This window comes from Oryx dammah, unplaced genomic scaffold (assembly GCF_014754425.2).
Source record: "Oryx dammah isolate SB20612 unplaced genomic scaffold, SCBI_Odam_1.1 HiC_scaffold_15, whole genome shotgun sequence".
NCBI lineage: Eukaryota > Metazoa > Chordata > Mammalia > Artiodactyla > Bovidae > Oryx > Oryx dammah.
The window spans coordinates 26,723,782-26,749,214 of record NW_024070199.1 but is presented as its reverse complement, the minus strand read 5'-3'; the positions used below and the strand labels follow the sequence as shown (position 1 = coordinate 26,749,214).

The 25,433-nt window shown below is 38.7% G+C and overlaps 2 protein-coding genes across 2 annotated transcripts; one reads left to right on the top strand and one right to left on the bottom strand.

Moving 5' to 3' along the window:
• Positions 1–2,210: 2,210 nt before the first annotated feature.
• LOC120874404 (olfactory receptor 8A1-like) lies at positions 2,211–3,143 on the bottom strand. The gene has a single exon (XM_040255774.1). The coding sequence runs from the start codon at positions 3,138–3,140 to the stop codon at positions 2,211–2,213; it is 930 nt and encodes a 309-aa protein (XP_040111708.1). The 5' UTR covers positions 3,141–3,143.
• A 12,552-nt stretch (positions 3,144–15,695) lies between these two features.
• On the top strand, positions 15,696–16,637 carry LOC120874351 (olfactory receptor 8B12-like). The gene has a single exon (XM_040255727.1). The coding sequence runs from the start codon at positions 15,696–15,698 to the stop codon at positions 16,635–16,637; it is 942 nt and encodes a 313-aa protein (XP_040111661.1).
• Positions 16,638–25,433: the final 8,796 nt, after the last annotated feature.

Sequence of the window (25,433 nt, the reverse complement as noted above, 5' to 3'; positions counted from 1 at the left end):
CAGTTGCTAAGTCATGTCTGATTCTTTGTGACCTCATGTACTGCTGCACATCAGGAGCAAATCTGGAATTTGCTCAAACTCATGTCCATTGCGTCAGTGATGCCATCCAACCACCTCATCCTCTGTCGTCGCCTTCTCCTCCTGCCCTCAATCTTTCCTGGCATCAGGGTCATTTCCAGTGTGTTGGCTCTTTGCATCAGGTGGCCAAAGTAAATTAGTTCTCACTACTTAAATTTTTTTTGTGTGAAATTTTAAGGGTGGGAGTGATGAGGATCTCACTTTTTAGTGTATATCAGAATCAACAGGAGATCTATTAAAGTATACATTGCTAGGGCCCAACCCATAATTCTGTAGGTTCTGAATTTGTGTCTCTAACAAATTGCCAGGTGATGTTCAATCCCTGGGTTCAGTTACTGTTTACTGATTTTGTGAGTATGAGGGCCACTTGTCAGGGTGGCATTGATCACAGTGGAAGCTGGAACTTCTCGACGAGTAGATCACATCTGCTGTGAAGTCACTTTGAGAGGCATCCTCACTCTTTCTGTAGTCATTAAAAAAAACTTACCAAGTCATTTCCTCTGTTAATGCCATTTCTGCTTGAGAAAACTAGTTATCCCAGTTTCTCATAATAAACCACTGATATAAACAATAGAATACCAAAACTAGCTAGAAATGACAAGAAGATATCTACACTGTACAGGTGTTTGCAATATATCAGGCTGCTGAGTCTAAAACATGTATCCTTGATATTGGTATAAAACAAGGAGAGTGAGGAGAAACTGTCTCATTGCCACTGGATTTACTGGGTGAGGCTGGCAGTAGATCTTGAGTTAATTAAGCAGGGCAAGAGGGTTTGCAGCAATGGATAATCTGGGTGACCAACCATCTTGGTTTGTGTGGGACCAAGGGATTTTCCAGGGTATGGGGCTTCCAGTGCTAAAAGTGGTGAAGTGCCAGGCAAACTAGCATGTTACTGTAGTGTAATCTTCCCTTAGTTCTACCGAAGAAGCTGTCTATAAATAGGAAGAGGCTAGGGCAGATGACGAAAGGAGGGGATCTGAGGAAATGGTTTTAGGAGGCATGTGAAATTGAAAGGGCAGGCTTAATAGGTTGTTCAGAAGGGGATGTGCCATTCTAAAGCAAAGGGGACATTTGAGAGCTAAAAGTATGAGTTCTGAAGTCACTTAGACCTGGGTTTGAATCTCAGTGTCTTTGTTTACCAGCTGTGTGATCTTGAGAATGTTACTAAACCAAGTTTCCACTTTCCACGTGACACGGGGAAAACAACAGAACTGAACTGTTGTGAGGTGTAATTGAAACCATGCATGTAAAGCATTTAGGAGAGTTGTATAGCTCAGAGTAAGCCTCCCCAAACATGCTGGCATTATTATTGTTACTAAGAAGGTCACATGAAGGAATCAAGTACAAGTCCTTTGGTAGAGATCGGGAGAAAGGAGTGAGAGAGTGGAAAGGAGGAAGTTTAGATGAGAAATGCTTTGGGCATCACTTGAAAGTTGGTGACTTTCAATCCACCTCTCTTTGCCTTGTATACTCCCAAGTGCAAAAAGCAGGAACTAAATTGAGTAATATTTTCTACATAGAAGATAACAACAAAGTGGTTGACTTTCAAACTCAATGCTGAAAGTTTAATTTTTATTGAGGTGTGGCTGATTTACAATATTATATTAGTTTCAGATGTACAACAAAGTGATTCAAGATTTTTATACTTTATTGCATTTAAAGTTACTGTAAACTAATGGCTATATTTCCCTGTGCTGTACTATACATCCTTGTTACCTGTTCATTTTGCATGTAGCAGTCTGTGTCTGTTAATCCCCTACCCTTATCTTGCCTTCCCTCCTCTCCTCTCCGTGGTAGTAATCACTAGTTTGTTCTCTATATCTGTGAGCCTGTGAAAATTTAAAATTTGTGTTAAATTACAGTTAAGACAATAGAGTTTACCAAAGGAACAGAAGAAAGAAAATAGATCCCAAATAATAAAAAAAACAACTTAATATCAGCTAGCTTCATATAGAAATGAGAGTAGAGAAAGAGGAGGGGTGAAGGAAGAGGGAAAGAGGCAGGTGCAGTCACCCAGCCATGCAGAGAAGGGAGCGTTTCCCATCCTGGGTGGGCAAGCATCCAGGGGCTTCCCTCTGGGATCCCTAACAACTTATTTTTAAAATTGAAAAAGAATAATAACATTTGTATCAAAACATTTTTCCTCTCAGAGTTTTCTGCATGGCAATCTTCACCTCCTTATTTCTCAAGCTGTAGATCAGTGGGTTCAGCATAGGGATCACTGTGGTGTAGAACACGGAGGCCACGTTCTCCTGGGCCAGGGAACTGGCTGTGGAGGGTTTCAAGTACATGAAGGCAGTTGTTCCATAAAACATTCCCACAGCGGCAAGATGGGAGCTGCACGTGCTGAAGGCTTTGGCCCTTCCCCCTGTGGTGCTGATGTGGAGGATACTGGACAGGATGAAGGCATAGGAAATTAGGACTGTTAAGCTGGTGACTACAATGTCAAATCCAGCCAAAACAAAGACTGTCATCTCTGTGTCATAGGTGCTAGAGCAAGAGAGCATCATGAGGGGGAGGATGTCACAGAAGTAATGACTGATAAGGAAATCACAATAGGGCAGTTTCAACATGAGGCCAGTCTCTATGGTTGAACCAATGAATCCTATGGCATAGACTCCAGCCACCAGCAGGGAGCAGACTCGATGAGACATGATGATGTTGTAAAGCAAAGGTCTGCAGATGGCCACATAGCGGTCATAGGCCATCACTGTCAGCATGTAACACTCAGCAATGACAAACACCAGGAAGAAGTAGAGCTGGGCCATGCACCCTGCATAGGAGATGGTGTTCTTCTCTGACACAAAGTTCACCAGCATCTTAGGGGTAGTGACAGAGGAGTAGCAGAGATCCACAAAGGACAGGTTGCTGAGGAAATAGTACATGGGGGTGTGAAGCTGAGTGTTCAGACAAATCAGGGTTATCATGCCCAGGTTCCCTATCATGGTGATTGAGTAGATCCCAAGGAAAAGGAATAAGAGTGGGAGCTGGAGCTCTGGCCGATTTGTTAAACCTCCAAGAATGAACTCTGTCACTGTGGAGTGATTTTCTGTAGCCATTCTCCTCTGGTTGGGTGATCTGTGGGCACAGAAATGAAGATCTCTGTGAAAGCCCACATCAATTTTTGCTTGGTCAAGCTAGTTTGTGCATCTCAGGCCAGCTGAGCGATCCTGGCATCTTTTCTGATGAGTGCTCCCTCATCCTGCCAATTTTTTGGGGGGAAGACCAGACCCTAGGTATTTCAAAGATCATGGAGATGAGAGGAAAAGGGGGCAAGATATAGAACTTTTACAACATTCACGTTTCTGAAATATTGTAGAGTAGTAAGTTTTAAAGTCTAGTCCCTGGGCCAGCATCACTGGCGTCACTTGAAGACCTCAGATATGCAGATTCTCAGGCCTCACTCCAGACCTACCAAGTCAGGAACTCTGGAATGGGACGCAGTGATCTGTGTATCATACTGTCTCCAGGAAAGGCTGATGTAGGCTGAAGTCTGAAAACTTCAATCCTGTAGGTAATAAATAAGCAGTAGAATTCATATCTTGTAGTTGAAGATGTATTTACTTCAGAAATGAAATTTCCCTGCAGTCTACCCAAGTCTTAAATATTCATTTATTTTGAACATATGAATACTTATCTCAAATTGATGCAGTATTAGGGTGAAAGAGTTACCATATCAGTATCTTTTAGTTAAAGGTCAATTTCTATAACTGAAAGATGAAGATATTAATAATAGTAATATTAATTCCAAAGTTGGCTGTAAAAGTAGTATGGGATATTGCATAGTTAGAAATATTTTTTCCAAGAAGTAGAAGTCAGTTCCTATAAAAATGTGAGTTGTCATTGGGTATCTGGAATTTGTTCTTAGATTTTTATCAAATCATGCCCAGGGCAATTCCATTTCTTGTATTTATAATCACCTGGAGCATTAAAAAGTATTGATGGCTGTTTTCCACTCAGTTTTTCTTTTTTTTTTTAAGAGGTTATCATTAAAACTCATCTATCATGAAGCCTGATGGCATACCTATGTAGGTATCTACTATAGTCTAGAGTAAGATATCAATATTATTATTATTATTTTAGGTCTATTTTCAGATCATAATATCAAACCATGGCCCCATTATCTCCTTAATAACAAAGTACTGAAATTATAGACATGCTTCTGTAAGAAGCATGGATTATCATTGCTGAGTATATCTATAGATATCCCTTCTCTGACAGGTCTTCCTTAAGCTAAAATCCTTAAACTTGCGCTGTTTTAATTGCTTACTTATACAGTTACTATATTTTGTATAATGCTCTTCAGAGGTCAGTCTCATTAACTTGTCCCACAAGTGTTGGGTATGTGAATAAATATATCCAAGAGCTGAAGTTTTAAACCCATGTTCACATTGAGAAAACCACAGTGCCAGACAAAAGTGACTTTCCTGAGGCTTCCTAATTATGAAGGACATGCTTTCCTCTGATCTTGAGCTCTTCCCCTGGCCCAAGTGTGTAGCCTTAGAAATCTGCACACCTACAGCTCGGAGCAATGTTGTGGTGGAATGTACTTTACACTGGATGTGTTAGCTTGTGCACAGCATATAAAAAATATGAATGCTATTATTTCCCTCTTCTCTAGGACAATGAAGCCTAAAAATTCAACTACCCTAAGTCATAAAGCCAAGCAAGACACAGGACTGGGTCTAAAACCTCAGACTTCTGACCACCAGTGTGTTTCATTGTCAGTGAACTGTGTCTCTTTGCTGAAGGTTATTTTGTATGTAGCACTTTATTATTACTTAGTAAACTTAATATATTGAATTTTGGACATAGAGGATAGAGTTTATTGTCAGTTTCAGATGCATTTAAAAAAGTTATCAAGGCAGTATATGTGCATTGTAGAAAATCAGAAACACAAATAAGCAAAAATACAATACCACTTTCTTGCTCCTTGGAGGCTAGCAGCAGTCATGACTATCAGTTTAGATTTTTTGATGCATATATGTACTTACATGTGTATTGTGCTCAGTCACTCAGTTTTGTCCAGCTCTTTGCAACTGCATGAACTGTGGCCTGCCAGGCTTCTCTGTTCCAGAAATTCTCAGGCAAGAATACTGGAGTGGGTTGCCATTTCCTACTCCATACATGTATATAAAGTGTATATATATATATACATACACATACATATATATATATTATGCACGTGTACAAGCATATATATATTTTTAAAAAAAGCATTTTTAACCTGCTTCTAATGTAAGTGCTTTAAATAAGCTGTTTCATTTGGTTCCTATAACAGTAATAACTCTGGCACTAGCTATATATGTTTCCCTTTATAAGCCACTTCCCTTTCACTTTTCACTTTCATGCATTGGAGAAGGAAATGGCAACCCACTCCAGTGTTCTTGCCCGGAGAATGCGAGGGATGGGGGAGTCTGGTGGGCTTCCAATTATGGGGTCACACAGAGTCGGACATGACTGAAGCGACTTAGCAGCAGCAGCAGCAGGTATATGAGTGCGTGCTCAGTCACTTCAGTTGTGTCCGACTCTTTGTGACACTATGGACTATAGCCAGCCAGGCTCCTCTGTCCATGGAATTCTCCATGCAAGAATATTGGAGCAGGTAGCCATGCCCTCTTCCAGGCATATTCTTGATCCAGGGATCAAACCCGTGTTGCCTGAAGCTCCTGAACTGCAGGTGGGTTCTTTACCATTGAACCACTGGATGCCCTTTTGTAGCTATCAGTCAGTTCAGTTCAGCTCAGTCACTCAGTCGTGTCCGACTCTTTGCGACCCCATGAATCACAGCACGCCAGGCCTCCATGTCCATCACCAACTCCCAGAGATCACTCAAATTCATGTCCATTGAGTCAGTCATGCCATCCAGCCATCTCATCCTCTGTTGTCCTCTTCTCCTTCTGCCCCCAATCCCTCCCAGCATCAGGGTCTTTTCCAATGAGCCAACTCTTCGCATGAGGTGGCCAAAATATTGGACTTTCAGCTTTAGCATCATTCCTTCCAAAGAACATCCGAGACTGATCTCCTTTAGAATGGACTGGTTGGATCTCCTTGCAGTCCACGGGACTTTCAAGAGTCTTCTCCATCACCACACTTCAAAAGCATCAATTCTTTGGCACTCAGCTTTCTTCACAGTCCAACTCTCACATCCATACATGACCACTGGATAAACCAGAGCCTTGACTAGACAGACCTTTGTTGGCAAAGTAATGTCTGTGCTTTTTAATATGCTATCTAGGTTGGTCATAACTTTCCTTTCAAGGAGTAAGCATCTTTTAATTTCATGGCTGCAATCACCATCTACAGTGATTTTGGAGCCCCCCCAAATAAAGTCTGCCACTGTTTCCACTGTTTCCTCATCTATTTCCCATGAAGTGATGGGACCAGATGCCATAATCTTCGTTTTCTGAATATTGAGCTTTAAGCCAACTTTTTCACTCTCCTCTTTCACTTTCATCAAGAGGCTTTTTAGTTCCTCTTCACTTTCTGCCATAAGGGTGGTGTCATCTGCATATCTGAGGTCATTGATATTTCTCCCAGCAATCTTGATTCCCACTTGTGCTTCTTCCAGCCCAGAGTTTCTCATGATGTACTCTACATATAAGTTAAATAAGCAGGGTGACAGTATACAGCCTTGACGTACTCCTTTTCCTATTTGGAACCAGTCTGTTGTTCCATGTCCAGTTCTAACTGTTACTTTCTGACCTGCATATAGGTTTCTCAAGAGGTATAAGAGTCTTTAAATCCTTAAGATGTGGGATAAAGACAAGAAAAGCTGCATTGCCCTGAAAACTTTAAATGTTGTTTATTGGTGGTTCAATTGTTAACTTCATAATAACTATTTCAGAGGTACCTAAGATTTTTAGATATTATTTTCATTTATAAAAGAGAAGAAAAATTCCCCTAGGTAGCAACAACAGATTGAAAATATCATATCTATATATCCCCTTCTTTTCAGTTTCTATGTCTTAAAATATTAAGAAACATAGAAAATCCCCCTAGAATATACCATTATCAGAAATCAAAGTGCTTCACAGAGCAGTAGAGTAAACAGCTTTCACTGAGTGTAGTGCAGATGGGAAAATCCTAGACAGCATTGACTTAGTTATTGATTCCCATATCATCTAATAATATAAAATAGGAAAATATGACCCTATATTAATCAGTCACCACAATTATTACCTCCAGTTCTAGCAGACCACAGAGGCTCAGGATTGCTGCCCATAAGAACACGGCACACAAAGAAGAATTACTTAGAGATGAAGGTAAACATATGGTTGAAAATAGCCTCATTAGAGATAGGAGTTTATGAAAGAAATATTTTTCTGATATAGTTCCTTTAAATCATTATTAACTACCTGTGCTAAGGAAAAATAAAAGATAATCTCCTGGAAATATTAGTGAATGACTTGGTTTCAACAGTCAGGAAATAAATATCAGGAAAGGAGAGGACCATATAGATTTATATCTAGTCCTAAATTTATTCAAAGGGGCCAGCACTATCATGAATAATAGGTCCCTGGGGTTGGGAAACTTGGGGAAAGTCTGTTTATATATATAGGTGGAACTTCTCCTGGGATGTAGTCACTTCAGAGACTGGAGTTCTCAGTAAAGAGCAATTAGAGTCTTGGTTTACAGCTGTGCTGGGAACCATGTTTCACCGCCCCCCCCCAGATGTGTTAATTTTCCTTTTATTGGGGAAGTCAACTTGTTGCTTGAGAAACAGTGCTTAGTGCTTCTATTTAAATAATTTACCACCAAGAACTCCATCATCATCATCACCACCACCACTACCACCACAGCCGCAACCATCTCGGTCATTGCCTTCATCATCATCAGTCACTATCATTAGGAAAATTACTCACTATTAGTTATTCACCATAAGGCATGATCAACTAGACTTGAAATGTTTATTTTAAAACATTTAAAAAACATATTGGAATATTTGTGTTAAAAACTGTAATTTCAGTAAAGAAATGTTAATTGATAAGGAATGCTAAATTTGTCACCCTGCTTTAGCATCTGTAGCCTGACAGTGTAGAATGGTAGGAGGTTGAGGGGCACAAGAATGTAGACTATATTAATAAGAATGCATTCTATTATCAAACAACAAATTTCAACAATGCACACTGCTATTACTTTTGTGCCAAATTAATGAGAACTCTTTCCCCATATATTCTCATTTATAAGGGAAATATGTTTATAAGAATATGTACTTCTCAAAGATGCATTCAGCAATATGTCACCTATGAAAATGACTATAATGAGATTTTTAAATTAAACTTTTTCTTTCAAAGTAATTGAGGTATTTCAAATCCTAAAAAATGATGCTGTGAAAGTGCTGCCCTCAATATGCCAGCAAATTTGGAAAAGTCAGCAGTGGCCAGAGGACTGGAAAAGGTCAGCTTTCATTCCAATCCCAAAGAAAGGCAATGTCAAAGAATGCTCAAACTACTGCACAATTGCACTCATCTCACATGCTAGTAAAGTAATGCCTAAAATTCTCCAAGCCAGGCTTCAAGAATATGTGAACCATGAACTTCCAGATGTTCAAGCTGGTTTTAAAAAAGGAAGAGGAACCAGAGATCAAATTGACAACATCTGTTGAATCATCAAAAAAGCAAGAGAGTTCCAGAAAAAACATCTATTTCTGCTTTATTGACTATGTAAAAACCTTTGACTATATGGATCACAATAAACTGTGGAAAATTCTTGAAGAGATGGGAATGCCAGATCACTTGACTTGCCTCTTGAGAAATCTGTATGCAGGTCCAAAAGTTAGAACTGGACATGGAACAACAGACTGGTTCCAAATAGGAAAGGGAGTACATCAAGGCTGTATACTGTCACCCTACTTATTTAACTTATATGCAGAGTACATCATGAGAAACGCTGGGCTGGAGGAAGCACAAGCTGGAATCAAGATTGCCAGCAGAAATATCAATCACCTCAGATATTCAGATGATACCACCCTTATGGCAGAAAGTGAGGAAGAACTAAAGAGCCTCTTGATGAAAGTGAAAGAGGAGAGCAGAAAAGTTGGCTTAAAGCTCAACATTCAGAAAACAAAGATCATGGTATCTGGTCCCATCACTTCATGGCAAATAGATGGAGAAACAGTGGAAACAGAGGCAGACTATATTTCTGGGCTCCAAAATCACTGCAGATGTTGTCTGTAGCCATGAAATAAAAAGATGCTTACTCTTTGGAAGAAAAGTTATGACCAACCTAGACAGCATATTCAAAAGCAGAGACATTACTTTGCCAACAAAGGTCGATCTAGTCCAGGCTATGGTTTTTTCCAGTAGTCATGTATGGATGTGAGAGTTGGACTGTAAAGAAAGCTGAGTGCCAAAGAATTGATGCTTTTGAACTGTGGTGTTGGAGAAGACTCTTGAGAGTCCCTTGGACTGCAAGGAGATCCAACCAGTCTATCCTAAAAGAAATCAGTCCTGAATGTTCATTGGAAGGACTGATGCTGAAGCTGAAACTCCAATACTTTAGCCACCTGATGTGAAGAAGTAACTCATTTGAAAAGACCCTGATGCTAGGAATGATTGAAGGCTAGAGGAGAACAGGGCAACAGGAGGAAATGGTTGGATGGCATCACTGACTCAATGGACATGAGTTTGAGTAAACTCTGAGGGTTGGTGATGGACAGGGAGGCCTGGTGTGCTGCAGTCCATGGGGTTGCAAAGAGTCAGACACTACTGAGAGACTGAACTGAATGATCCCTCCTGCCCCTCATTTTTTTTTTTTTTTGGTAGTGTAGACTTTACTGGGGACAAATTCTTTCACCTTTAATATGTTTGAAATTTTTTCTCTTTTTTATTTTTGAAGAATATGCTACCACAAATAGAATATGAAACTGATTTTTCTCTTTCTGTTTTAAAGATGTAATTTCAGTGTTCTTTGACTTCTGTTTTTCAATAACAGATCATTTATATTTTTTGCTCCTTTGAAAACAATGTCCCTTCTATCATGATTGCTTTTAGACTTTTTCTCTTTTCTTTGGTTTTCATTAGTATAGGTATGATAAGCTTAGGTGTGATATATTTTATATTCATATTGCTTATGGTTTCCTGGGCTGTTTTTTTCTAGGAAAGAACAAAAACTGCTTCAGTTTTTGTTGTGCTAAAACATATAGCATACATTTTACCATCTTAAAAAATTTTATTGATGTATAGTTGTTTTACAACATGGTTTTAGTTCCTACTGTACAGCAAAGTAAATCAGCTCTGTGTCTATATTATATATCCCTTCTTCCTTCCCATTTAGGTCTCCACAGAGCAACAGAATAGAGTTCCCTGTGCTACACAGTTAGGTTATCATTAGTTATCTATTTTAGACATAGTGTCAATAATGTATATATCCCAAATCCCAATTCATCCCACCATGCTCTCTTGGTATCCATACATTCAGACATATTTCTATGTCTGTGTCTCTGTTTCTGCTTTGTAAATAGGATAATCTAAAACCAAGTCTGGGCTTTTAAAAAAATTTCTGTGGGTTCATTATTTCATCAAATCGGGAAATTTTTCATCTATAATCTTTAAAAATATTCTGTTTACTCCAATTCTCACCTAACCCACCTTTTGAAACTCTGATTACACATATGTTGGCATTGTTCTAAAGTCTGTGGTTGCTGTGGTCTTTATTGTTTTTCTATCTGCATTTTAGAATGATAATTTCCATCGTTCTGTTTTGCTTTTAGCAAAATTTCTTTGGCTGTGCTGAGCCTGCTATTAAGTCAACCTAAGGAATTTTTAATTTCCAATACTGTGTTTTTCAGTTTTGAATTTTTTGGGAAAATCTCCTTTATTTTTTACTGTTTTAATAGATCTGTTGGAATTTGCCATCTGTTAGTCAAATTTGTATTTCTTTCAAATAAATTTAAATACTAAATAATTAGAGAAGCTACTTTAAAGTCTTTGCTAATAGCAACATTCAGGTCATATGTGGTATGAATATTTTTTATTCTTGATTATGAGTCATATTTTTCTGTTTCTTAAACAATTTTTATTGGAGCGTAGTTGATTTACAATGTTGTGTTAGATTCAGGTGTACAGCAAAGGAAATAAAATGTGTATGTATAGCACTCTTTTTTAGATTCTTTTCCCATCTAGGTCATTACAAAGTGTTGAGTATTGTTCCCCATGCTATATAGCAGGCCCTTATTAGTTATCTCTTTTATATGTAGTAGTGTGTATATATGTCAATCCCCATCTCCCAGTTTATTTCCCCCCGTCCTGCTTCCCCCCAGTAACCAGAAGCTTGTTTTCTACATCTGTAACCTTATTTCTGCTTTGTAAATAAGTGCATTTTACCATTTTTTAAGGGTTGCAAAGAGTCGGACACGACTGAGCGACTGAACTGAACTGAACTGAAGGTTCCGTGCATGGAAAGCATCGTATGATCCTTATAATTCTCTGTCTGATGTCTTTTCCTCAGTGTGACAATCTCTAAGTCCTTCCATGTTGCTGCAGATGTCATTATTTCATTCTTTTCGTGGCTGAGTAATATTCCATTGTTTGTATATATCAAATCTTCTTTATCCATTCCTCTGTTGATGGACATTTAGGTTGCTTCTATGTTCTGGCTATTGTAAATAGTGCTGCAATGAACATTAGGGTGCACGTATCTTTTCAAATTATGGTTTTCATTGGATATACGCCCAGGAGTAGGATTTCTGGAATCATATAGCAGCTCTATTTTTATTTCTTGATAATGGGTCATAATTTCCTGCTTCTTTGTACTTATAGTAATTTTTCAGTTTATAATGATGGACATCATATACTGTTGAGACTGTAGATTATGTTATTCTTCTCTACAGAATGTTGGAGTTTGTCCTTGGATGCAGGTAATTTACTAGATCACCTTGATCCTGTTGAGATCTGAATTCAGGCTTTGCTAAGATGGATCCAGTTCAGTTTTGCCCTTAGTCTGAAGACTAGCTCTTACTTCGAAGGTATCAGTTTCAGATCTCATCCTAATTCCTGGTATCCAAATGCCTGAAGGTCTTTATCTTTGGCTTCTTCCTCTCTATACTTTGTCCCACAAATTTCAGCTGTCTTAGCATCCTCGAGCATTGATCTTTATTTATGCTACTCGTAGAGACTGTTGTCATTTGCTTGGGTTCCACTTCACTATGCTCTGTTTGGAAATTGTCATTAGGGAGAAAGTTAGGATGAATGTGTCAGTCACCTTACATTCTTGCCTTCTCTCAAGAATTTCATCTCTGTGCTGTCTGCTTCCCAATGCTTGCAGATAGTTGCTTTATGTTATTTCCAGTCTGATAGTTGCTTATGGTCACAGGGTAAGTGTGATAATAGCTGTTCTGTTATACTTGAAATCAGAAGTCTGATTACTATAGCTTGTTCTCTGTGTGTCTGCCAAGCTGAAGGTCATATGGCAACATGGACCAGGAGAGGCTGGAAACCTGGAGATGTGAACTAGATCTGTGACACTGGGCAACTGACTTTACTCCCTTGGGTCTTCTCTGTGTCTCTAAGATGTGGATAAGTATCAGTTCTGTGGATATGCGAGTTTCTGGCATTGGAACCACTAGAGAAGGTTTAAAAATATGGCTGCCATTTATACCCACAGACATGCTGATTCAGAGGATGTGGGTGGAGCCCAGAATTTTTCTTTTTTCCTTCTTTTAGTTTTATTGAGCTATAACTAACGTACAGCATTGTATATATTTAAGCTGTACAGAATACTTATTTGACTTATATTATGAAATGATTATTATTATAAGTTTAGTGATAACTTATCATCACTCATAGATAATTATCATCTCATACAGATATGATACTAAAGAAATAGCAAAAAATTTTTTTGTGATGAGCACCCAGAATTTACTTTCAACTTTCATATATAACATTCAGCTGTGTTAATTTTATCATACTGTACATTATATTCCTAATACTTATTCATCTTATAATTGGAACTTTGTACCTTTTGACTGTCTTCATCCAACTCTACCCCCACTCCTTGTCCCAGCCACTGCCTCTGGGGACCATAAATCTGATCTCTTTTTCTATGTGTTGTTGATTTTGGAAGAGTAACTGACCTACAATGCTATGTTAGCTCCTGTTACACCACATAGTGATTTGATATTTCTATATGTTTCAAAGTGATCACTATAGTAAGTCGAGCTACAATATGTCACCATACAAAGATACTATAGTTATCGTCTATATTCTATAGTTATTGTCTATATTCCCCAGACTGTACATTTTATACCCATGACTCATTTATTTTGCAACTGGAAATTTATATCTCTTAATTTCCCTCACTTGTCTCAGAATTTCTTTTTAATAAACACTCTAGGAAATTTTAGTGCTTAGCCATGTTTGTGAAACACTGGATTTGGTAATTTCCTGAGTCTTTTCAGGTCAAAATTCTGAGTATGTAGGCTTGATATTAAAGAAAGTAAGAAAAGATTGAAAGATCAAGACAAAGGATAAACAATATTTGACAAGGCAGAAGTAAGCAAACCAAAGAGGAAGAACAAATTTGGATATATCACTGCACTGGGAATCTTATCCACCAGGATTCAGTCTGTGAGCCTGAGAAGCTAGAAAGTCAATAGAGAGGAGCACTCGATGAAAAGTGGGTGGTGCACTGGGATGACCCAGAGGGATGGGATGGGTAGGGAGGTGGGAGGGGGGGTTCAGGATGGGGAACACATGTACACCCATGGCAGATTCAAGTCAATGTATGGCAAAACCAATATAATATTGTAAAGTAAAATAAATAAACAGAAAAAAATAATTATATTAAAAAAAAAGTGGGTGGAAGGCAGGGACAGCCAAAGGGAGTTTTAATTCAGAGAAAGGCTGCTCCTGGCAGAAGTTGAAAGCAGTTACCTGATAGAGATTCTTTGTTACCACTAAATTTACACCCCTTGAGAGGATAAGGGCAGGGAATCACAAAAATTTCCTTGTTAAAACTAGATACAGTACAGTTCTTCCTGGAATAAATTGGAATATGAATACATTATTGACTGTCCCACTCTAAATTTTATGAGTATAAATAGCCCTTGGTGTTACTATTTCCTTGATACACTTCTTGTTTTTATTAAAGTCATTGCATATTTGTTACTTTCCAACAGATTGCTAGATTTGTGAAGGCAGAGACATTGCTTTATGGATTTCAGCAGCTCTCACCAGAAGGAAGTTTAGGCTAGTGATTACAAAATAAGTACCTGGAGTTAGATAGACCCAGGCATTTGGGCTCTGAAACACAATGTCTCTCTGAGTAACTTACCTTTAAAATGAATATCATTATTGTGAGAAATAATATATGTGTATGGTGTTTTTGATTTTGGCAGCCAGAACTCAGTGTAAAGGATTTGTGTTATGCACAGTATTGGATATTCAAGAAATGGTGATGACAGTCATTTTTATCACAATGATTTTTCTCTTAATTTTACCAGATCAGTGTTTGTTGAAAGAAACTGTCTCTAGAAGCCAAATTAAACAATATCAAGGGTATAAGCAAACATTTCTTCCCCTGGGAAAGTAATCTCTCAGAAAATGGTCTTGAGTGAGTTTCTGAATAATCAAGTCACTGAGATCTACAATCCTAATAAAACTGCCTATTCTCCTATTATCCACGAGTCAGGAAAGGGCACCATATTCTTCCTTGTAGCTGGAGGGTGTTTTGGAAAGTTAGTAATTGGAAATCAAGCTCTTCGAGGCAGAAAGAGATACAAGATAAATGAGAAGTTATGATTCTCTGGAGCAGACTGGGAGGAGAGAGTTCTGAACTCAAAGCTGTCCTGTTCTATTGATGTGGTCATTTTCTTCCCAGGACCATTGTGGACAAGAGACACTGAAGTATAACATTACAGCTCTACACTAAAGGAAGGTGAGTGTGTGCCTGGCTCTGGTCAGTCATGTAACGTGGTGGTTACCAGTGCAAACTGTGAGAGTCAGACTGCCCAAGTTCACCTTCTGGCTGCTACTCAGCAGTTTTGGGACTTGGATGAGTTATTTAACTCAGTTGTCTCATCTACAAAATGGGGATAAAAATATAGTCACATAGCTCTTAGTACATGTAAGTAACCACTTAATAAGTGCTAGCTTAAAACATTATCATTAAACCTAAGGCCACTAGAGTTAAGAGATTTTGGAAAAAATGTCACCTCACTTTTTTGATGTGATAGCAGTGGCCCAGAGGTGGGAGCTCTGAGAAGTCAGAGTGTCTTCCGCCAGTCAGGATTCTTTCCAGGGGAAGTCCCCAAGTCTCAGCAACTGAAACAGAGGCAGGAGAGAGGGGACTCAGAAAACCGACTGACTTAAAGATCTAAAAGATATCTATCTTACTTTTGAATGAGTTTTCTGCTTTTTGCTTTCTCAAGTAGTGCCAGTTCTCACTCTGGAGGCCTAATCTGGCCTCTTTATTGTTCTCTGGAAGTTAAAGACACTAGGGTTATGAAGATAGATGCATAGCAAACAGTAGAAACCCTCCTTCCACACTAAAGCTCAAACATCTCTGTGGATTCCATTCTCAGGAATGGACAGTGGGTACTGGGAGGTTGGTGGTCTTGTTTTTAAGTGGTTCTCTTTTCTTTCCCCCATGGACTGGTTTTTCTCCAGGGGAGAATGGCAGCTGAGAACTCTTCGGTGACAGAATTCATCCTCGCAGGCTTAACAGACCAGCCAGGACTGCAGACCCCCCTCTTCCTCCTGTTTCTAGGTTTCTATGTGGTCACCGTAGTGGGGAACCTGGGCTTGATAACGCTGATTGGGTTGAACTCACGCCTGCACACCCCCATGTACTTCTTCCTCTTCAACCTCTCCTTGATAGACTTCTGTTACTCCACTACCATCACTCCCAAAATGCTGATGAGTTTTGTCTCAAAGAAGAACACCATCTTGCATGCGGGGTGTTTGACTCAACTGTTTTTCTTCTGCTTCTTTGTCATCTCTGAGTCCTTTGTCCTGTCAGCGATGGCATATGACCGCTATGTTGCCATCTGTAAGCCACTGGTGTACACAGTCACCATGTCTCCTAAGGTCTGTTTACTGCTTTTGTTGGGTGTGTATGTGATGGGGTTTTCAGGGGCCATGGCCCACACAGGAAGCATAGCAAGTCTGATCTTCTGTGCTGACAACCTCATCAATCATTTCATGTGTGACATCCCACCTCTCCTTGAGCTGGCTTGCAACAGCTCTTATGTGCACGAACTGGTGGTTTTCATAGTTGTGACCATTGTTATTGGAATGGTCATTGTCACCATCTCCATCTCTTATGCTCTAATCCTCTCCAGCATTCTCCGCATTCACTCCACTGAGGGCAGGTCCAAAGCTTTCAGTACATGCAGCTCCCACATAATTGTGGTTTTCCTTTTCTTTGGTTCTGGGGCTTTTGTGTATCTCAAACCACCTTCTGTTTTGCCCCTTGACCAAGGGAAAGTGTCCTCCCTGTTCTATACCATTGTGGTGCCCATGCTAAATCCACTGATATATAGTTTGAGGAACAAGGATGTCAAAGCTGCCCTGAGGAAAACCGTGGGAAAAAATAATTTCTTGAGAAAGGAATAGTATTTGAAGAAGTAGATAAAATGTTTTGTTTATTAGCCTGTATGTGTTTTCAATGAAGGGTGTAAGTTCCATTTTTTTCCCTCTCTTTTTAAAAAAAAATTATTTATTTTTAATATAAACTTATTTATTTTAATTGGAGGTTAATTACTTTACAATATTGTATTGGTTTTGCCATACATTAACATGTATCCACCACAGGTATACATGTGTTCCGCATCCTGAACCCCCCTCCTTCCTCCCTCCCCATACCATCTCTCTGGGTCACATCAGTGCACCAGCCCCAAGCATCCAGTATCATGCATTGAACCTGTACTCGCGACTCGTTTCGTATATGATATTATACATGTTTCAGTTTGTGTCTGGATGTGCAACTAACACTTTCACTTACACTTTAGGCTTCCCAGGTGGCACTAGTGGTAAAGAACACAACTGCCAATGCAGGAGACATAAGAGATGCATTCAATCCCCTGGAGGAAGGCATAGCAACCCACTTCAGTATTCTTTTTTAAAAAATTAATCTATTTATTTTAATTGGAGGCTAATTACTTTACAACATTGTGGTGGGTTTTGGCCATACAGTGACATGAATCAGCCACGGGTGTACATGTGTCCCCTCATCTTAATCCTTCCTCCCACCTCCCTCCCCATCCCATCCCTCTGGGTTGTCCCAGTGCACTGGCTTTGAGTGCCATGTTTCACGCATCAAACTTGGACTGGTCATCTATTTCATATATGGCAATATACATGTATCAATGTTATTTTCTAAAGTCACCCCACCCTCACATTCTCCCAGGGTCCAAAAGTCTGTTCTTTATATCGGTGTCTCTTATGCTGTCTCACATGTAGGGTCATTGTTACCATCTTTCTAAATTCCACATATATGCATTAATAAATTATATTGGTGTTTTTCCTTCTGACTTACTTCACTCTGTATAATAAGCTCCAGTTTCATCCACCTCATCAGAACTGACTCAAATGCATTCTTTTTAATGGCTGAGTAATACTCCGTTGTGCATATGTACCACAGCTTTCTTATCCATTCATCTGCTGATGGACATCTAGGTTGCTTCCATGTCCTAGCTATTGTAAACTGTGCTGTGATAAACATTGGGGGTACATGTATCTCTTGCAATTCTGGTTTCCTTGGAGTGTGTGCCCAGAAGTGGGATTGCTGTGTTGTATGGCAGTTCTATTTCCAGTTTTTTACGGAATTGCCACACTGTTCTCCATAGTGGCTGTACTAGTTTGCATTCCCACCAACAGTGTAAGAGGGTTCCCTTTTCTCCACACCCTCCCCAGCATTTATTGTTTGTAGACTTTTTGATAGCATCCATTCTGACCGGTATGAGATGGTACTTCATTGTGGTTTTGATTTGCATTTCTCTGATAATGCCCACTCCAGTATTCTTGCCTGGAGAATCCCATGGACAGAGGAGCCTGTTGGGCTACAGACCACGGGGTTGCAAAGAATTGGACACAACTGAAGTGAGTGAGCACTGAGTGTTTGGTTCAGATCTATTTCCCCTGCCCCTTGAGCCACCCTGAATATTCTAATATTATTTTATGCATATGCTCTACAATCATAGATCATTTAATCTTGAATGGGTCTTATAAACCATTTAATCTAATCTCCTCATTTAAAAGACTTGGAGACTTAGAAATATCACATATGTTTTCCAGGGCCACAGAACTGGTGGCACAGCTGGGACTGGAATACAGGCCTTGAATTTCAATCTACTTCGTTTTCCTCTGTGCTATGTATTCTTGCATCATTTCCTTGTTGCCCTTGCAGATTTCATTTTGAAAGTATGATATATCAGTATATTAAAATCTGACTGTAGTTAGTTATTATTTTTTAAATTTAAATTTATTTATTTTAATTGGAGGCTAATTACTTTACAATATTGTATTGGTTTTGCCATACATCAACATGAATCCGCCACGGGTGTACACGTGTTCCCCATCCTGAACCCCCCTCCCACCTCCTTTCCGGTACCATCCCTCTGGGTCGTCCCAGTGCACCAGCCCCAAGCATCCTGTATCCTGCATCAAACCTGGACTGGCGATTCATTTCTTATATGACATTATACATGTATCAATGCCATTCTCCCAAATCATCCCACCCTCTCCCTCTCCCACAAAGTCCAAAATACTGTTCTATACATCTGAGTCTCTTTTGCTGTCTCGCATACAGGGTTATCTTTTAGTTCAATTCAGTTCAGTTGCTCAGTCATGTCCGACTCTTTGCAACCCCATGAATCGCAGCATGCCAGGCCTCCCTGTCCATCACCAACCCCCGGAGTTCACTCAGACTCACATCCATCGAGTCAGTGGTACCATCCAGCCATCTCATCCTCTGTCGTCCCCTTCTCCTCCCGCCCCCAGTCCCTCCCAGCATCAGAGTCTTTTCCAATGAGTCAATTCTTTGCATGAGGTGTCCAACCATCTTTCTAAATTCCATATGTATGCATTAGTATACTGTATTGGTGTTTTTTTTCTGGCTTACTTCACTCTGTATAATAGGCTCCAGTTTCATCCACCTCATTAGAACTGATTCAAATGTATTCTTTTTAATGGCTGAGTAATATTCCATTGCGTATATGTACCACAGCTTTCTTTCCATTCATCTGCTGATGGACATCTAGGTTGCTTCCATGTCCTGGCTATTATAAACAGTGCTGTGATCAACACTGGGATACACTTGTCTCTTTCAATTCTGGTGTCCTTGGTGTGTATGCCCAGCAGTGGGATTGCTGGGTCATAAAGCAGTTCTATTTCCAGTTTTTAAGGAATCTCCACATTGTTCTCCATAGTGGCTGTGCTAGTTTGCATTCCCACCAATAGTGTAAGAGGGTTCCCTTTTCTCCACTCCCTCTCCAGCATTTATTGCTTGTAGACTTTTGGATCACAGCCATTCTGACTGGTATGAAATGGTACCTCATTGTGGTTTTGATTTGCATTTCTCTGATAATGAGTGATGTTGAGCATCTTTTCATGTGTTTGTTAGCCATCTGTATGTCTTGTTTGGAGAAATGTCTATTTAGTTCTTTGGCCCATTTTTTGATTGGGTCATTTATTTTTCTGGAATTGAGCTGGTAGTTACAATTATTTAATATAAATTCTCAGGATCCAACAAATCCATTCTGAAGGAGATCAGCCCTAGGATTTCTTTGGAGGGAATAATGCTGAAGCTGAAACTCCAGTACTTTGGCCACCTCATGCGAACAGTTGACTCATTGGAAAAGCCTCTGATGCTGGGAGGGATTGGGGGCGGGAGGAGAATGGGACAACAGAGGGTGAAATGGCTGGATGGCATCACTGACTCGATGGGCGTGAGTCTCAGTGAACTCCGGGAGTTGGTGATGGACAGGGAGGCCTGGCGTGCTGCGATTCATGGAGTCGCAGAGTCGGACATGACTGAGCGACTGAACTGAACTGAACTGAACTCAGTATATAAGTTTTGAATATCACATTCCTTTACAAGAGTAGGAGACAAATGTTTGCTAAACTTGATCCTGGTGCCAAATGACAACAGAATTGTGTTAAAAATGTGGTTTGTGGGTATCAAGTGTGTAGGTCCAAGATAGCAGGTGAAGCATGGTAACACCTATGGTTACGTGTAGAAGCTGAGGGACCCAGGCTAGTGAATTATAAATTCTGTTAGTTTAAGGGTTATAAAGATGCTTTATTGGAATATTTCCTACATTATTTCAAGACTAACAGAGTCAGAATTTAGTTATTTAAGGGTTAGTTTGAGCTCTGATGGAAAAGTCTGTGGCTTGGGATAGACTACTTAGAGTTTGTAAGTTGTAAAAAAGGAGTAAATAATTTGGGGATTTAGTTAGTTATCATGGAAGTACTAAGCAGCTGATTATTAGAAGAGGTCATTTCCACAGGATTTTAAGGCACTACAGATTGCACAGATCTTCTCATGCAGTCATGTATGGGAAAGAGATAATTCACCTTGACTGTTTTATACACCTAAAACACTGGGTAAAGTGGTGTAGAATACATCAGAACACCTTGGGTCTCAATGATTAATTAGTAATAAAGGAAAGATCTTTGGAAAAGTATTAACATGTTAAATGCTGAAGAGACATTTTGTCATATGAGCTTTTCTTTGGGAAGGTTCTCTTCCTTTGGGAAAAAGGGAACTTCGAATGTGTGGCTAGTTTGTCATTTAGATCAAAGTTATAAAACTGAGAGTGCTGGGGGAAGTTTTGCTTTATTCAATATGCAACAGGGAATGAGAATTGAATTCAGGAGAGTTTTTGAATGTGTGGTTTGTGTGCCTGGTGAATGAGGTGACTAAGACCCTTTCAAAAGATACCAGAGGAAGCATCAATTTGTGAGCCTTGTAATGGAGTTGGTTTTGTAGTAATCTGGTAAGCTCAGTTGATAGTTGTGTGACTTTAAGAAATTACTCAATATCTTTAAATGTTAATTTCTCTGTTTTTAAAAGTGAGATAATGGTCTTGACTTCGTGAGATTTTGAGAGAATTAAATGCCAGGCACTTAATAAATCTTAGTTCCTTTCCTGCTGAAACTCTTTCACCTAGTTATCAACACTTCCTTTGCTTTTTGCATGACCTGTAGCATATGACTTAACCTTTCAAGAACTTCCTTATTCAAGAGAAAAATGGACTCTTTTCTAATTTTCATTTTAAAATTATATTTTGTGTGCATGCTTAGTTGTTCAGTTGCGTCCAACTCTTTGCAACTCCCTGGACTGTAGCCTGCCAGGCTCCTCTGTCCATGAAGTTTTCCAGGCAAGAATACTGAAGTGGATTGCTATTTCCTATATTAAATATTATTAAAATACAGTAAAAAAATTTTGACCAAGTAATTCTTGCACATGGTAAACAATTAAACAACACAAGTGGAGGTTATGCGTGATGATATGTCTGCTTTCCCTCTAGTTATTCCATCCCTCAATTCTCCTTAGAAGCAACAGTTGTTGCTATTCCTTATGAATATGTCTATATTCAAACATATATCTCTGTATATTCATATATAATATACATATATACATATAGGCATATCCACTAGACAAGATGCACCACAATGATCTTGTAGACATGTGAGCAACAAATAATCATTGCTGTACACCAATGAGATTTTGTGAGACTCATATAGCAACAGCTAACTGATACACCTCACCATTCAGAGATCAGGAAATGAGGATCTTATCTGGAGTACAACATTTTCTTCCAGTGTGATCATGCTCTGTATGTCATGTTATAAAATATTGTTAGAATTCTTATTATAATGGGAGCATTTATTTATCAATAAATATTTTTGAATCATACTTTTTCATGGGTTTCATCATGTAAATATGTCATTAAAAATCTTTCTTTTATTTTTAAAAATTAAAACTGTGTCAGGCTCTCCAATGTTTTATTATTATAAATAATGCTATAATTATTAGTTTGCATTAAAATTTTGTCTAGATTTCTGATTATTTCCTCAGGAGAGACAATGGAATATTTCTCAGCCATTATAAAGAATGCAATAATGCCATTTGCAGCAACATTGATGGACCTAGAGATTATCTTACAAGTGAAGCAAGTCAGATTGAAAGATAAATATCATATGATATCAATTATATGTGGAATCTTAAATATAATACAAATAAATTCACTTACAGAAAGGTATAGACTCATGGACATAGAAACAAATTTATGGCTACCAAGGGGTAAGAGGGGAGGGATAAATTAAGAGTTTGGGATTAGCACACATAAACTCCTATATTTAAATAGATAAATCAGAAGGTCCTACTATATAGCACAGGGAACTACATTCAATATTTATGGCTTTCCCAGTGACTCAGCAGTAAAGAACCCACCTGCAATGCAGGAGACACAGGAGATTCGGGTTTAATCCCTGGGTCGGGAAGATCCCCTGGAGAAGGGAATAGATACCCACTCCAATGTTCTTGCCTGGAGACTTCCACGGACAGAGCAGCCTGGCAGTCTACAGTCCATAGGTTCGCAAAGAGTCAGACAAGACTAAAGCTACTGAGCACACACAATCTATATTTATCTATACATCTGTCTGAATTACTTTGTTGTACACCAGAAACTAACACAATGTTGTAAATCAACTATACTTCAATAAAAATAAACAGGGAAAATTTTATTCTTAGAACTGCTTTTGTTGTAGCCCATAAGATTTGGTATGTTGTATTTCCATTCAGTTTATCTCAAGATTTAAAAAAATTATTCTTTGAACCACCGGTATTTCAGGAGTATGTTGTTTAATTTCCACATATTTGTGAATTTTCTGGCTTTCCTCATGTTACTGATTTCTAGTTTCATGCAAATGTGGATAAAAGAGATGCTTTGTATGATTTAAGTCTTTTAAAATTTCTTAGGGCTTCTTTATGAACGATCATGTGATATATCCTAGAAAATGTTCTGTGTGCATTTGACAAGTATTCCACTGCTATGGGATGGTATATTCTGTAGATGTCTGTTACGACAATTTAGTCTAAAGCATAGTTCAACTTTGACATTTCCTTTTTATTTCTTTTGTCTGGGTGATCTATCCATTATTGGCAGTGGGGTGTCATAGCCGTGTATTCTTTTTGTATTGTTGTCAATGTCTCCCTTCAGATCTGTTAGTATCTGATTAATATATTTAGATGCTTGGATATTTAGTGCATATAATTTATGGCTTTATATTCCCTTGATGAAGTATCCCCTTGTCATTATATAATGACAATTTTTTGTCCCTTGTGATTATTTTAAATTTGATGTCTACGTTGTCAGATATAAGTATAGCTACCCATTGTTCTTTTGTTTTTCACTTGCATAAAGTATCTTTTCCCTTCCTTTCACTTTGACTCCATGTGTGTCAGTAAACCTGAAGTGAGTCTCTTACAAGAATCATATAATTGAGTTTTTTAATCCATCCAGTTACTCTATGCCTTTTGATAGGGGAATTTAATTCATTTACATTAAGAGTAATAGTTGATAGTTAACAACTTACTAATGATATCTTATTGTTTTCTGACTATTTTGTAGCTCTTTTGTACCTTTTCTCCTCTCTGGCTACTTTCCCTTTTGAATAATTTTCCATATTGGTGTACTTTGACTCCCTTCTCTTTATCTTTTGTGTATCTCTTAGGTTTTTTGCTTTGTGGTTACATGAGGCATACATAAAACATTTTATAGATATAATGATCTATTTTATGCTGACAGCAACTTAAGTTCAATTGTATACAAAAACTTTACCCTTTTACTCTCTCCCCTGCTGACACAGCTTAGTTCTTCATATTGTATATCCATTAGTATATTGTATATCAGTAACATGAAATTAAAAGATGCTTTCTACTTGGAAGGAAAGCTATGACAAACCTAGACAACATATTAAAAAGCAGAGAAGAATTAAAGAATAAGCATACAGAGACAAACAGCACAACTACTGAAATTAAAAATACCCTAGAAAGAATCAGTAGCAGAATATCTGAAGCAGAAGAACAAGTCAGTGAGCCGGAAGATAAAATGGTAGAAGTAACTTATGAAGAGTAGAATAAAGTAAAAAGAATGAAAGGAACTGAGGATAGTTTCAGAGGCCTCTGAGGCAATATCAAATGCACCAACCTTCGAATTATATGGGTCCCAGAAAAAGAAGAGAAAAAGAGGGTATGAGAAAATTTTTGAAGAGATTATAGTTGAAAATTTCCCCAACATGGAAAAGGAAATAGTCAATCAAGTCCAAGAGGCACAAAGAGTCCCATACAGGATAAACCCAAGGAGAAACATGCCAAGATACATACTAATCAAACTAACAAAGACTAAACACAAAGAAAGAATATAAAAAGCAGCCTGGGAGAAGCAACAAGTAACATACAAGGGAAACCCTATATGCTTAACAGCTGACCTTTCAGCCGAAACTCTGCAGGCCAGAAGGGAATGGCAGGATATATTTGAGGTTCAGTTCAGTTCAGTTCAGTTCAGTTCAGTTGCTCAGTCGTGTCCGACTCTTTGTGATTCCATGAACCACAGCATACCAGGCCTCTCTGTCCATCACCAACTCTTGGAGTCTACCCAAACCCATGTCCATCGAGTCAGTGATGCCATCCAACCATCTCATCATCTGTTGTCCCCTTCTCCTCCTGCCCTCAATCGTTCCCAGCATCAGGGTCTTTTCAAATGAGTCAGCTCTTCACACCAGGTGGTCAAAGTATTGGAGTTTCAGCTTCAACATCAGTCCTTCCAATGAACACCCAGGACTGATCTCTTTTAGGATGGACTGGTTGGATCTCCTTGCAGTCCAAGGGACTCTCAAGAGTCTTCTCCAACACCACAGTTCAAAAACATCAATTCTTCGGTGCTCAGCTTTCTTTATAGTCCAACTCTCACATCCATACATGACCACTGGAAAAACCACAGCTTTGATTAGACGGACCTTTGTTGACAAAGTAATGTTTAAAGTATTGAAAGGGAATAATCTACAAACAAGATTACTGCAAGGATCTCACTCAGAATTGATGGAGAAATAAAAAGATTTTCAGACAAGCAAAAGTTGAGAATTCAGTACTACCAAACCAGCTTTAGAACAAATGTTAAAGGGACTTATATAGTCCAGAAATACAAGAGAAGAAAAAAGACCTCAAAATCAACCCCAGATAATTAAGAAAATGGCAATAGGAACATACATATCAATAATTACTTTAAATGTAAATGGATTAGCTCCTCCAACCAAAAGACACAGACTGGCTGAATGGATACAAAAACAAGACCCATATATATGTTGTCTACAAGAAACCCACTTCAGACCTAAAGACACATA